The sequence below is a fragment of the Mchenga conophoros genome, linkage group LG10 (assembly GCF_057382185.1).
Source record: "Mchenga conophoros isolate Kocher_MC1m ecotype Shallow Benthic linkage group LG10, M_conophoros_male_GT1.1, whole genome shotgun sequence".
Lineage (NCBI taxonomy): Eukaryota > Metazoa > Chordata > Actinopteri > Cichliformes > Cichlidae > Mchenga > Mchenga conophoros.
The window spans coordinates 21,592,332-21,605,482 of NC_140535.1; the positions used below are offsets into that span (position 1 = coordinate 21,592,332).

Below are 13,151 nucleotides of genomic sequence, written 5' to 3' on the forward strand. Positions count from 1 at the left end.
CACTGGATAGGGGAAGGTCTCATACTTTCTAAGATATGAGGTCACTAACCTTTTAATTTTCTAGCTCCGTTGGTTTGACACATGGGAATGTGTCAAAAAAGGGGGGGAGTTGAGTATTAACATCAAACAAGGGTTATATGAACATTTCTATGACTTCATTTGTGTTTTAATAACTTAGGTTTGGTAAATTTAAGCTAATAGTGACCCTAAAGGTTTTATAAATCATTTTTTCCAGGGTTAAGCGTTAATCATTGAAATGAACTGAATTTTTTGGGGGGGGCAAATGTTAAAAATGGCTAATTTGTTTTTGATGCCTTTTGTTAAAATGAGTGGTTCTAATAATTTTCTTACACACCTTGCAAATGTGCTTATAATGAGTTGGCACTCGATCTTTTGAAGGTCATAAGCTTCGTTCGGCGTGATGGTCCGGATTGATAAAGTGTAGGAAAATGCCTTGAGTGCAGAGGGCTGAATGCAAACACGCTTACACACACATAGGATATGATTAGAATAAGTCCCTGGGACATTCTCAGTGTTCTACACCAATTCTGAATCTCTGGAAGGTCAATAGATAACAACATTAGATTAGTAGGGCTAGGCAGGGAGGTGTTTTGGTTTTCTGTCTCTTACAGAGAAAGGAACAGACACCAGACGAGGTCACAGATATACGAGGATCCTTTGCAGCGGAGACAGACACAGTGATGGCCGAGATACCAACTGGGTCCAAGTGTCATGGCGTTTGGGCTCCGATTAGTCACCTGAAAGGATGGATCCCATAAACACAGCGATAACCATGAAGGGGTTGGCGGAAATCCAGGAACACCAGACCAACGAGGTTCAAGAGGCTCTTGGGCAAAAGGGGGACACGTTCCTGTTCCTTTTTCTGGAGGATACACCGGACCCGAGGATACACAGATTGTTGTTTGAAATCGGGGCAGAATAATCCCCTGATCTGTGCAACGACTGAAGGGTTGTCTAACCCCTGAGGTTGAAGAAAGAAGAGCAAAGGACCACCCAACTGGACGACACTGGTGGCTGCAGCAATAAAATAAAGGTCAAAAGCTCCTTGGACAAAGGTTCTAGTCTGAGTACGTCTGAAGGGTATAAGGTAGCACCAAAATAAAGCTGTGGGAGACCTGGGGAGTGTCATCTGTACCTGCTACTGTTGTAATAATAGTTTTTCTTGTATCTGAACCGCGCAAACACAGAGGTCATCTCACAAATGGTTCGCCCAACAGAGGGACAAAGGGCCTGAGGAGTGAGTCGGAATGGACCCGGCCACACTGGATTGCAGGGTGTAGGTGAGCTCTGGAGAATCCAGAGCTCAACAGAGGGAATTGTAAAATTGTAATGTTGGGTAATAATATTATTTTATGCCTAATTAAAGATTGCGAATTATTATGTAGTTTTAGTTTGCATTATTCTCCTGAATTAGAAGAAGCTGATAACTATTGCATTTGTTAGACTGATTTGCATTACCTTAGACTGCTGATTTATTGTGAATGAATGATGTTGTTTTATGATGCATTATACTGCTAAGTTATAAGAAATACTGTTCGCAGAAAGTCATCGTCTTATTTGTCTGATTAGAAGAGAACAGAACATACTGGAGTTTCCTGCTCCATCTCAGCAAGAGCAGATAAACCGGGAGCCAAGGTCGTAGCTTAGGCGCCATGTGAGAGAGAATGTGAATGTTTAGGCTTTTATGATAAGGTGGGAGCACCAGAGGCTATAAGAGTTTGAGCAATGCTCCACCATTTTGAGATCTGAGGCTGTCTGCATACGGTGTCAATCTCCCACGCGTGTGATCATTAAAATCATTGTTTGACTGAACCCGACCGGACCAGTGTTGTTCTTTTGGTTTTTCATCTTGTCTCCATCCCCAATAATTTGAATCCATAACAACATACAGCAGCATTGTTTAATCTCATTCGAGTCACTGTTGACTTTAGCCATGTTTTTAGTCTTCTGAGAGCACTGAAGCTTCTTTCAGCCTCAACTGAGGATACTGGGATGACTAAAAGCAGCCTGACAATTGTCATGATAATAAATACTAGTTAATCTATAGCACCAAATCATCAGTCAGTCACCTGTGACCTCGCCTCTTCACCTCTGTCCGAGCTACAACATGGCAGAGCTGCCTCTGTCACCTGATAAATAACAGTGAGACATTCCACATACATGCAGTCACACATGTGCTTCAAATACAGTCATGAACCAACAAGTCATCATCAAATTTCACCTGTGATCTTGTGTCACCATTGCTCTCTGAGCTTTGTGTTGGTTCTTCTGTCACCTGACAAATAGGACATACATGACAATAAGAATAAAACGTGGAGCTGCTTCAGTGTTTCTGTCAAATTGTGCAGATCTTGACTCATCAGTAATGTTTGTAGGGTGAGGTGCATTTTTAAAACAATTTGTGCAAACTGCACTACAAGCTGGAATATTTGCAAAATCGTGACTAATTCATGATATTTTGTCTCAAAAATTAACCCTATGAATATGTCAGTACCATTAGGATGAAATTATTGTGTCACCAACATTTTGACGTTAGACATATAATTTTAACAGCCTCTGTAAACTAATATCCTGGCTCGCTCGAGGCTGCCGTTATCTCTGACAGCTTCAATCAAAATTAGAAATGCTACTCTGGAAGTGCTGCCTGTTGTGAAGCTAGTTTCCAAAACACGTTATTCATGGTTACATACAATTTTAGACTGATGTGGGCCAAAGCCTAGCATAGCCTGTAACGTTATTGTGACGGACACATTTTATGAGTGAATTTGGCTTTAAGTGACTGACAGGTTTCTTTGAAAAACACTTTCTTATATTCAGGTTCTTCCTTTTTGCTGCCGTCCTCCTCTCCTCCTCTCAGCGCAGGTTTGCCGCTGCTAAAACTAAACAGTAGTGATGTGCGGATCGATCCTGAAATATCAATTCCTCCGATACCAATCATTTATGTTCTAGAATCGATTCTCACATTAAAATATCGATATTTTAGTAATTTAGAGTAAATTTGTAGTTTATCATTAACAGAAACACTTGGAAAGAAACTGTAAAATTCGGATTGTCTACATTCAAAGGAACTACTTCCTCTTCCGCCTTTCATAGTTATGTGTGAAATACGGCTGTATAAATGTCTCGCAGCCCCTTGGCGCGCGCACTCACAACAATGACTGAGCGTAATTGTGTGGACGTATTTTACCTCCACAAACAGCTGAGACGTGGTTTGCGATACATGTGGCAAAAAGTGAGGTGTTGTGGCCATACTTTCCCAACCTTGAGACCTCAGAATTAGGGAGACATTCAAAAGGGCTGTTGGGGGGGAGGGGGGGGGGGGGGGGGGATAAATACATTTTACAGTGTTTATTTATCGGATAAAATACATTAAATGTCACCGTTATTATTAGTCCGGCCCGGAAACAGCGGTGGTGTCCAAATTCAGAGGCTGCTTCCACCTGAGGACCCGGCCTTCGCGGTCTAAAGAAAGCCGGGTAGTACGTCATGAGCTCCCTCGGTGGAGTGAAACTCTGCCGTCTGCTCCTTGCTGTCTAAAATATAACCGGGCGCTGACGTAAACTCTCGACCGTCTCACACTTTGTTTAATCAGTTTTCTGTTTGACGTTTATTCAGCTGTGTGAAAACCCCGGAGGAACCCACCCGAGGGATTAATAAAGTTAAATTTAATTTAATCTAATCTAATAAATTTAATCTCAGCCAAACCGATTTACTCACGAACAAACAAAACACTGAAAAAGCCAAACAATAACATTTTTAAGTTATCAAAGTGACTTATATATCATGTTTAACCCGAGTAGCGAAAGACCGCGGGGGTTTGAAAACGATGTGTCGGTCGGCTCAGATATTTGAAGTTTACACAGCTACATTCTCACCTGAAAATCTGTTAAAAGTTTTTTGGGGTTTTTTTTGCGACCCAGAAACAGAAATAAGAGTGATATTAAAACTAAGTAGCTGCCGTCATTGTTGGAAGCTGGAATTGGCTGGGCCATGCTAGGAATTCTGCGATATGGTTTTTCAATTTTGTTGTCCAGGTGGAAATTCGGGAGAATGGCGGCTCCGGGATTCTCCCGGAAAAATCGGGAGGGTTGGCATGTATGGTTGTGGCAACACCACTAACCTTGTCAAACACCTCAGAGTAAATCATATCACAGAATATGACGAGCGTATGTTGAGGTGAACTGAAGAGGAGGACAGGGACAGGTGCTGCTAGGGCGAGACAGATGTCTCTCATGGAGTCCTTTAGTGCTGCAGGCAGGCAAGGTGTTCAAATAGTGCACAACTTCAGTTTTTTTATTTCTATGTGATGAACTCTGCATTATTAAGTGATAAGAACAAGTAATCTGATGTCCTGTAATCATTATGACGCTATAATTTGAGATACAATAAATAAAATATGTTTTTGTATAAAGTATCAGTATCGGATCAGTATTGTCGATACCACCCTGAATATTACTTGGTATCGGATCGGAAAGGAAATCAGTGGTATCGCACATCACTACTAAACAGAGCTCCCCGAAAGGCTCAGCCAATCACATTGGCCATATTTGTCACATGACGTAGGACTCCAGTAGAGGACGTAATTTAACTCTTTCTGCACCGCTGGGTGAATGAGACACTGACAGATCGGGTTTTTTCTTTCTATCGGGTTGTTTTTCTTTACTCGAAGAGATCAAATTATTGGTGGGGACACGTCCCTTCCATCCATGCCAAATCTACGCCCTTGGTGGTGACCATGGTGGCCATTTAGAAGTCGGCCATCTTGGATACAACTTTTGTTTTTTCAATAGGAAGAGGGCCATGTGACACATCCAACTTATAATGTCACAAGAAAAACAACGGTGTGCTTGGTGTGCCATTGGCACAACTTAAACCAGGCACAAGGGTTGGGGCACAAATCACCCCAAAACTTGCTCTTTATAGGCTTTTAGTTTTGTTTTCAATGCGCTGAGGTCATAGAAAATTAGAACAAACATCCTAATGTGTGATGCAGCAGAACTGTGTTCTGTTTATGGAATAGCTTATCAGTGACAACTCCTCCAGAGTAGCAAGTGGAATTTGCCTTTTTTGCGGACGGTGTGTTTATGTTTTCATCTAGAGCAAATTTTGGGGCAGCTGCTGAGGAGAAGTCAATGTTATGTGCAACCTTTGGCTGTATCTTGGTCATATGGTTTACGTATTCACAGCGTGGAGGCTTAAAAATGAACAAATCTTGCACACAGCCGTTTGTGAATTAGATTTGTGCCTCCAGGGATTTATAATTCCTAAACTGATTCACGGTGTATGTGCTGACTCCACAGACACGGTGCGCGAAGATATCGGGATAGGACAACGGCGGTAGGTGGTCTGGGTTTTCGCTCCACTGCCTTATTTCATATGGGTCCACATTACCAATGCACGCTATTTTTTCCAAGTACCATCTCTTGGTGTCTGGTCGCGATACAGCCCTTTGTCTTTTCGCGCTGATTTTAAGCGTGGTTCTGGCAGTCGTCCTTCCAACACAGTTCCAACACAGTGTGTTTGTTTTGACTTGTGGCCCTCAAAGATGGCGGTGCGCTCCTACAATGCATTGCGGCGTGACGTCACGAGAGGGGGCGTGGCAAGGATTTTTGGTTGAGGCGCCATGTTTCTGGGCCAAATAAATAGTGTTGCCAACTTAGCGACTTTGTCGCTATATTTATCAAGTTTTCAGACCTCCTTAGCCATTTTGTTTCTAAAAAGTGACTAGCGACAAATCTGGCGACTTTTTCTGGTGTTATTGGAGACTTATTTATGACGACTTTTTGACGTGAAACCGCATATCGCTCTTACTATCAACAAGTAGCAGTGCTACCATGGGCACCTCGCCAGTGCCAAAGCGCTCACAGTCGGAGGATAGTCCTCACGCAGCTGCGATCAGGGTAGGATATGTTCACACCAGTCAGTTCTTCTTTTTCTGTTATGCTGTTTTGTGGATCACAAGGTTTAAAACTACTTATAAACACAGACACAGAAAGTAACTCCACCAGAGTGCCTATTTTGGGTCACTTTTGCCGATCCAGGCCTGGATAAAGGTGCAGGGTTGGAATTGTAATATTAAAAAAAACAATAATTCCTAAAATAAATTTGTATTTCTTAATAAAATGCATTTAGGACGTGCTTTACTCACTTTATGTCTATTCTACGTTGTTATTTCTTTCTCCAACAACGTAAGTTACAATTACATTAGCATGGCCAATTATGCAAATTAGGCAATGATGTCATTTGGCGACTTCTAGGACAGCCAATAGCGATTTTCCTTACTGAGGAGTTTGCAACACTGCAAACAAAACGCTAGGGAATAAGGAGCGAAAGCTCACGGATAACACCAGCTATGGTTTGTACTTGCTGTGCGATCGGTTTTAATGATAGATCGCACGACCGGTGTTGTGCCAAAAACTGATTGCTTGTATTTAAACTGCTATAAATAACTTGTTGGTCTATAATATGTAAAACATATGTCAAATGTATCCCTCATCAGTGATATCAAGTAATTTTGTGCAACAAACAACATTCCTATAACAAGGTAGAAGCCGCAATCAGCTTTTGGCAGTGACTTTTATGTATCCTTTATTTATACAGTTAAAAAAATTCTTGTTGAATTTAAAAACGCCTCTTTTAAGAGTAATCTGGCCAAGAGGACAGCTGAAATTGCAACAAATGCAAAAATAGTTCTGTAAACATATTCCAAGTGACAAAAGGGAGCTGATATATTATAATGTAAGAACAATAACACAGTTACAAAGATACTTGAGGAACAGGTAATTTTTTAATTTTATATATAACCCCTATGTAATACCTGTTCACCAAAGTCTATTTAGCAACATACGTGACGATATTACACATAACAAACACAAGGAAACATTAGAAATCAGTTTTTGGCAGGCAATCAGTTTTTGGCACAACACCAGCAAGGGAATAAGCTTGACAATGGTTTATCTTTTTATTCTTTCCCCACCTGGAAGCAACATGAGGGAGCTCATGTATCGGATTTTACCAAAAGAAGGCATCTAGTCTGGATAGCAGCTGTGAGACGAGCTGATATGCAGCTCTCTTCCATCTCCAAATATCTGTTGGTGTGCTCCAGACATTTTCATTCCGGTAAGTTCTAAGTTGCCCCTCCCTTCCTTCCCTCCCCATCTCCAGCTGCCTCCCTCTTCCCGCTCCACCACAACCACCCACACATGCAGGGCCTTGGAGTAGGGGTGTGTCACCAGGGTGCAGAGGAGGCAACCCCCCCCCCCCCCGTCCCCTTCTGGCTGCCTCTGCCTCAATTTTATCCCACAACTTAGACATTCACATTATTCACACTCTCATTACACATACATATAGGATCTTGGGGGTGGGCACGATACACGGACTCCAAAAGACCATCAGGGTGTACAACCTCACCCCTGGCGTCGTTGCCCACCTCTCAATTTTAAATACACGTAGACATTGAGGGCTAGCAGGAGGGCCTATGCGCTTACCTGCTGCTCTCTGGCAGGTAGCTCCATGCCCTCCTGGGTTTTAAATGCACCTTAGAACACACATGCATCAACACTACAATGAGCGGGTGGAGGGAGGTTTGGAGTCTTCTCTCACCTGGAGAGAAGACTCTGGCCTGCTGGAGCGGGGGGGCTAGGAGGAGGAGTTGGCCGTCCGACTGCGGTCTGGAGTGTGGGGCCTCCCTGCTGCTGCGGAGTCGGGGCGGTCTGCCTCTCCCCACCGCAGGGAAAAGGGTAACATCACCTGGGTCTGGGTGCAGTTCCCCCCTCCGGGGGCAAGGGTACCTAGACCCGGTTCGTAGAGTACGCTTGGGGAGTGTGATCATGTGTACAGCGTCTCTTTATGTTTGTCTCCACGTTGGTTGAGTGTGAAGTGTATATGAGAGCATGAGGGTGGGAATGGATGTTTGTATCTGTGTGTGCCTGTATGTCTGTGTCTATATGTCAGGTTGGGTATCAGATGCCACCTCTCTGGGGACATCTCAGGCCCTCCAAGGTTTGAAGGCCTTGTGTCTGGGGATGGGCGTCCAGGTACACACCGGCTCACTCCTTGGCGGCCGCTTATCGGGGCCTGGAGCCTGGGGCTCGCTCGGGCCACTTAGGAGGTGGGGTGCCCCCGACCTCTCGGCCTGGGGCTCGGTCACTCAGGCACAGCTGGCTGCCGGCGGAGCTCACGGGCGCGTCTGCAACCCTCCCTGGCTTCTGCTCCGCGGCTGCTGGGTGAGCCCTCATCTGGGACTCTCCTCAGCTCTTTCTGGGACAGTGGTGCGGCTGCTCCTCTCGTTGGTCTTCCTTGGTCTCTTGTGTTCTGGGGGCCTCTGGATGTCTGGAGTTTTGTGCAGCACATAAGATCAACAGAACACAGTGTGCTTTGAGGTAGGAGCCAAAAAGGGTGTACTTTGTGGGTGTGATCACCCGTGTGTACACCTGTGAGCACAATAATGTTTAATATTTAGTATTTACTGTCATATTCCCATATATCATTGTGATGTTGTTTATTATATTACTCTTGTTTTCTTCTGCTTGTTCTCTTTTTTCTTTCTCAACAGGTGATCCAGGTGATCGATATATGCATTTTTTTTTCTGCCCATTCTGATGGTTTTTGTTTTTTGCCCTTCTCCCCCGTCCCTCTTCTCAGCTGTTTCTCTTTCCCTCTTTCTTTCTCCCCTTCTTTCCCCCAGTCAAGTCTGTCCCGTATTCAGTAAGTGAAAATAAAATAAACAATAAAAGGTGAATCAAATGGACCATTACGGCAAGGCTGGGATGGTCAATTTGGTAAAGTAAATCCGTTGGGCATCTTTCTTTGCCTTTAGACAATAATTCTGATGGCAAAAGAGCCAAACGGGACAGGCAAAAAAAAAAAAAAAAAAAATAGCGGTGGGTCTTCAGGGTTTCTACTCCACGGCCGTATTTCATACGGGTCCACATTTCCAATGCACGCTACCGTCCTTTTTCTTTTAAACTGCTTTCTAGCAACCGTCCTTCCAACACTGTGTTTGTTTTGATTTGTGGCCCAGATATATTGCGCCACGCTCCCACTATACATTGCGGCGTGACGTCAACTCCAAAGACCTATTAGCGTGAGCTTTACTTTGGTATATTTTAAATTATGTAAATTTTGTAAATTATGCAGTAAATTTGGTGGCTAATGATTGCAGGAAACATTTTTAGAGTTCTAGTTAAATGCAGAAGTTTCCTATCTACGGAGCCCCGCAAGGGACATGGGAGAAAAAAAAAATTATATGAACTTTTGCGAGATTTCGCAAAAGTTTTGTCTTAATAATTTGTTTCTAAAATCAGCATTTTGTACAGAATTACACTGCCTTAGTGGCAGCAGTGGGGGCAGGGACTAAGCCCGTGTGAGCACAAAAAGGGGGCAAACACACACTTTCTTGATTGCATTAATATATTTTATACACTAAAAATGTTTCTTGGCAATAAATATAAGAGCAACAGTTTTTCTACCCCATGCAAAAGAAACACACTATGCATATAGTTATATTTTATCGTTATTAATAAATCAAACATAGTTTTTTCACCCAACAAAATACATTGTAACAGCGGTAGCCCGATATTAGACAGAACTGTCACACGATATTAAACAGAAGATTCAGCTCTGTAGAGTTATAATGAGGTAGTTCATTTCAAGTTGTAGATTCAAGCTGCTCTTAATATTTTTGGCCGCCAGATGTCAGTAAAGTAAAGAGAACCGTGTTGAAAAGCTTTGAGTAATTCGGTTTTTAGTACAAGAGTCAGTAGCTTCAGAAATCTTCATTTGCCGATCAGGAATAAACTTTATACCAGATCTAATCACTCCATTCAGAAATGGAGCATTAAGTTCTTCTAGTGAAGAGTCCTCCTGTAGGCAGACCATCAGAAAAGATCAAGAACAGGAACACCAACTGGCATTTACGGGAAATGGAGCTAGTGCAGAGAAACAAAGAAAGAAAAGAAAACCTAACCCTGACAGACTAGGCGTGTACTACCAAGTATGATTTTGTCTTTGGGGTGTCACTGTGCTTTTAACATTATTTTATTTGTAAAACCAGAGACCTGAAGGCAAATGAAGCGAAAGACGGAGGCATTTATATTCCCTTTAGGTCTGAAGTGCATCGTTTTAGCTTCTGAATCTTTAAGACAATCCCGGTTTGCGCAGTGAAAGTCAGGAGTATTCCTTCAACAAGCTGTTGTTAGCATAAAAGTGTAGTGTTGCAGTGCTTGTGTCAGTTACTAGTGTAGTGTTTTTATCTTACAATATAAAGAGTAATGCAAATATATTTAATCTGAATTAGAGAAATGTGAATATATCTTCACACCATTACAAGTACACGTGATTGTTTTTCCATACATTTTCACGCATATATTTACATTTATTCTCAAATGTACTGATAAATATATTAAAATGTATTAAATGTGCATAAATTCCTAGATTTTCTTTCAGTTTTCTGTAAAATGGAAGTAAACAACTGTCTCGAAGAAAAAAAACGCAAAAAAGCCTGAGGAAAAGAAATCTCGGTGAACCAAAGAACATTGTTGACATCGGCTTTAATGATGATAGCCTCGAAATAAAGTACACCTCTTAAAATTAAAGACGGGATGCTCGATTAGGTTTAGACTTTGTGTTTAAACTCTAAACCTAATCGAACCAACTGGACTAAGCCCAACAAAACCCCCCAGAAAAGAAACGTGCAACAAGTTTATTTATTCTTTTTATTAAGTCAGGAGTGGTAATTTGTGAAAAAAAAAAACCTCAAACAAACACTAATCTTCATTTTCAATAAGCTTAATAGCATTTATTACACCATAGACAAAGTATTGCCCACAAACATAATTCAGTATTATTTGTAATTAAAAATTTTATGACAACATTCAACAAAAAAAACAGTCTCCAGTCTAAACTAAATCCTTTTGGTAGTTACTGTTTGACACAACAGATGTGTTGAAGTACAGAAACTGACACTTTGTCAACTCTGACTTATCTTCCACGACTTAAAAACTTAAAAACTTAGTTGTCTTTTTTAATATATCATTTGTAAACTTAAAAACACACCGAGTCAAGTCTTTGTTAACATCTTGTCATTTTATTCTAAAATGGGAAACTCTCAAATGATGAGTCTTTTATAAAGTCATTCATAATATGTTATTGACCGTTTTCTGTAATATTTCTTTTTGGCCTTTTTCAACTTTTTATTCAATAGGCACAGTGTAAAGAGGACAGGAAAGCAGGGGCAGAGAGAGGGGAAGACATGCGGCAAAGGGCTGCGAGGGGACTCGAACCTGGCTGGCCACTGGTATGTGATTGCCTGCTTAAAGCTAACCGGTGCCCTATTGAGCCGTTTTAACAAAAACAAAACAAAAACAAGCAAACAAACAAAAAAAAAAAGACACAAAAAAAAGATGCAAAAGATTATTTTACATGCTCAGAAATATTATTTTCATTTGAGATCAATTTTACTTGTAAACAATCAATCAAATATATTTATATTAAGAATGAAAAAACAATTCCATGATCATCAATTTTGAGTCAATTTAATAAAGAGATGGTAATGAAATATATAACATAGACTTAAACCAGTGGATACATAGTCAGAAATCATAGCAGTTTACCAAAAAAAGTAAAGTCTGTCTCCACGCAACAGAGTAAATAACAAAAAGCATAAATGAAAAAAAAATAGGAAAGGTGGTTATAATGGTGTAGGATACCTCAAAATACATTCAGAAGCAAGTTACACAATCAAATTGTAAAGATTTCTATCCATTTTAATCTGATTTTATACTTTGTTAATCTACTCATTCCACTGACAAACTTAAGGTGAAAACTTTCATAAAACCTTTTTCTTATTTCCAAAAAACTGCTCGATGTATGAAAATAGGCCTTATTTTAAAAGCGATAAGTAAGGCCTTGCCTACACAGAGTTGGAGTAATGTTTTACTCAGTTCCATTTCTGCGGAAAAAGGAGCTGCAGACGAGGCCTCCTCCCAGGAACAGAAGGACGGTGGTGAACCAGCCAATGTAGACCGAGGCTCCCAAATCCATCTTTTTAAGTACCCCATGATCAGGACCATAAGTAGACTGGGTATGAAAATGATCATTGATGGTGTTGGTGGTCCAGCTGACTGGGATGAGAACAAAGAAGCCTGCAATGAGGAAGGCAATTCCAGAAGTCAGAGCCATTTTGCTCCTTTGCCTTTCGTCTGGCACAAAGTTCATAAAATTTCTCCCAGCCACACCAAGCAGGATCCCAAGGACCTCAATGATAATGGCAATGATGATAAGTGCTCTGGCAGCCTTCATGTCTACAGGTAACGGTATATACTCGTACCCCATGCAATACGTTTGACCTGTTGGTGAGATCGCACAGCTCTTCCATAAACCCTCCACAATGCACATGAGCATTTCGACATCTTTGAAGACTGTCATGATTCTCCATGTGGGGAGAGCACAGCTTATGATGCTTCCCACGAAGGCGATGCAGGCCAAAGCCAGGCCTAGAAGCTGTCTTTCGCAAGCCACCATAATGAAGCTCTGTGACTTTCTTCAAGGAGGAAAGATGATGTGTTCAAAGGAGGTCACACATTTATCTGAAGAGCTCAGAAGGAAGTGGTTATTGTTTGGTATTTTTACTCGGAATTTGACTGTGGCTTCCTCTTTAACCCTTGTATGGTGTTCGGGTCTGTGAGACCCGTGTTCAGTTTTTTTCAAAAGAAAAATTAAACAATTATTTTTTCACGTGTAAATGTGTTGTGTCTTTCCACTCACTCCACTTGATTATAACTGATTTATTTATAACATTTTATATAAAACATAAAATTGTTTGATAGTGTTAATTTGGAAAGCCAAAACTCTAGCGGGTCCACCAGACCCATGAACACTGGCTGAGTAACAAAAATACGAACACCACACAAGGGTTAACTGTGAAAATGCAAGTAGTATTTGATTGGATCATACTAAATATGAATTATGAAAAATGCTACATCGTCATTACAATTATAGTTGTATTGTTAACTTTTTAATATTTAGAACTTCATGACAAACTAGTCACTAAGTAAGTTAATTCAGTGCAAATAAAGAAAATGTGTTCATTATCACCAGTGTTGGGTAAGTTACTTTAAAAAAGTAACTTA

The 13,151-nt window shown here is 41.2% G+C and overlaps 1 protein-coding gene across 1 annotated transcript; it reads right to left on the reverse strand.

The window, feature by feature from the left end:
* Positions 1-10,391: 10,391 nt before the first annotated feature.
* LOC146565873 (claudin-4-like) lies at positions 10,392-12,559 on the reverse strand. The gene has a single exon (XM_085289311.1). The coding sequence runs from the start codon at positions 12,541-12,543 to the stop codon at positions 11,956-11,958; it is 588 nt and encodes a 195-aa protein (XP_085145437.1). The 5' UTR covers positions 12,544-12,559; the 3' UTR covers positions 10,392-11,955.
* Between the last annotated feature and the right edge of the window lie 592 nt (positions 12,560-13,151).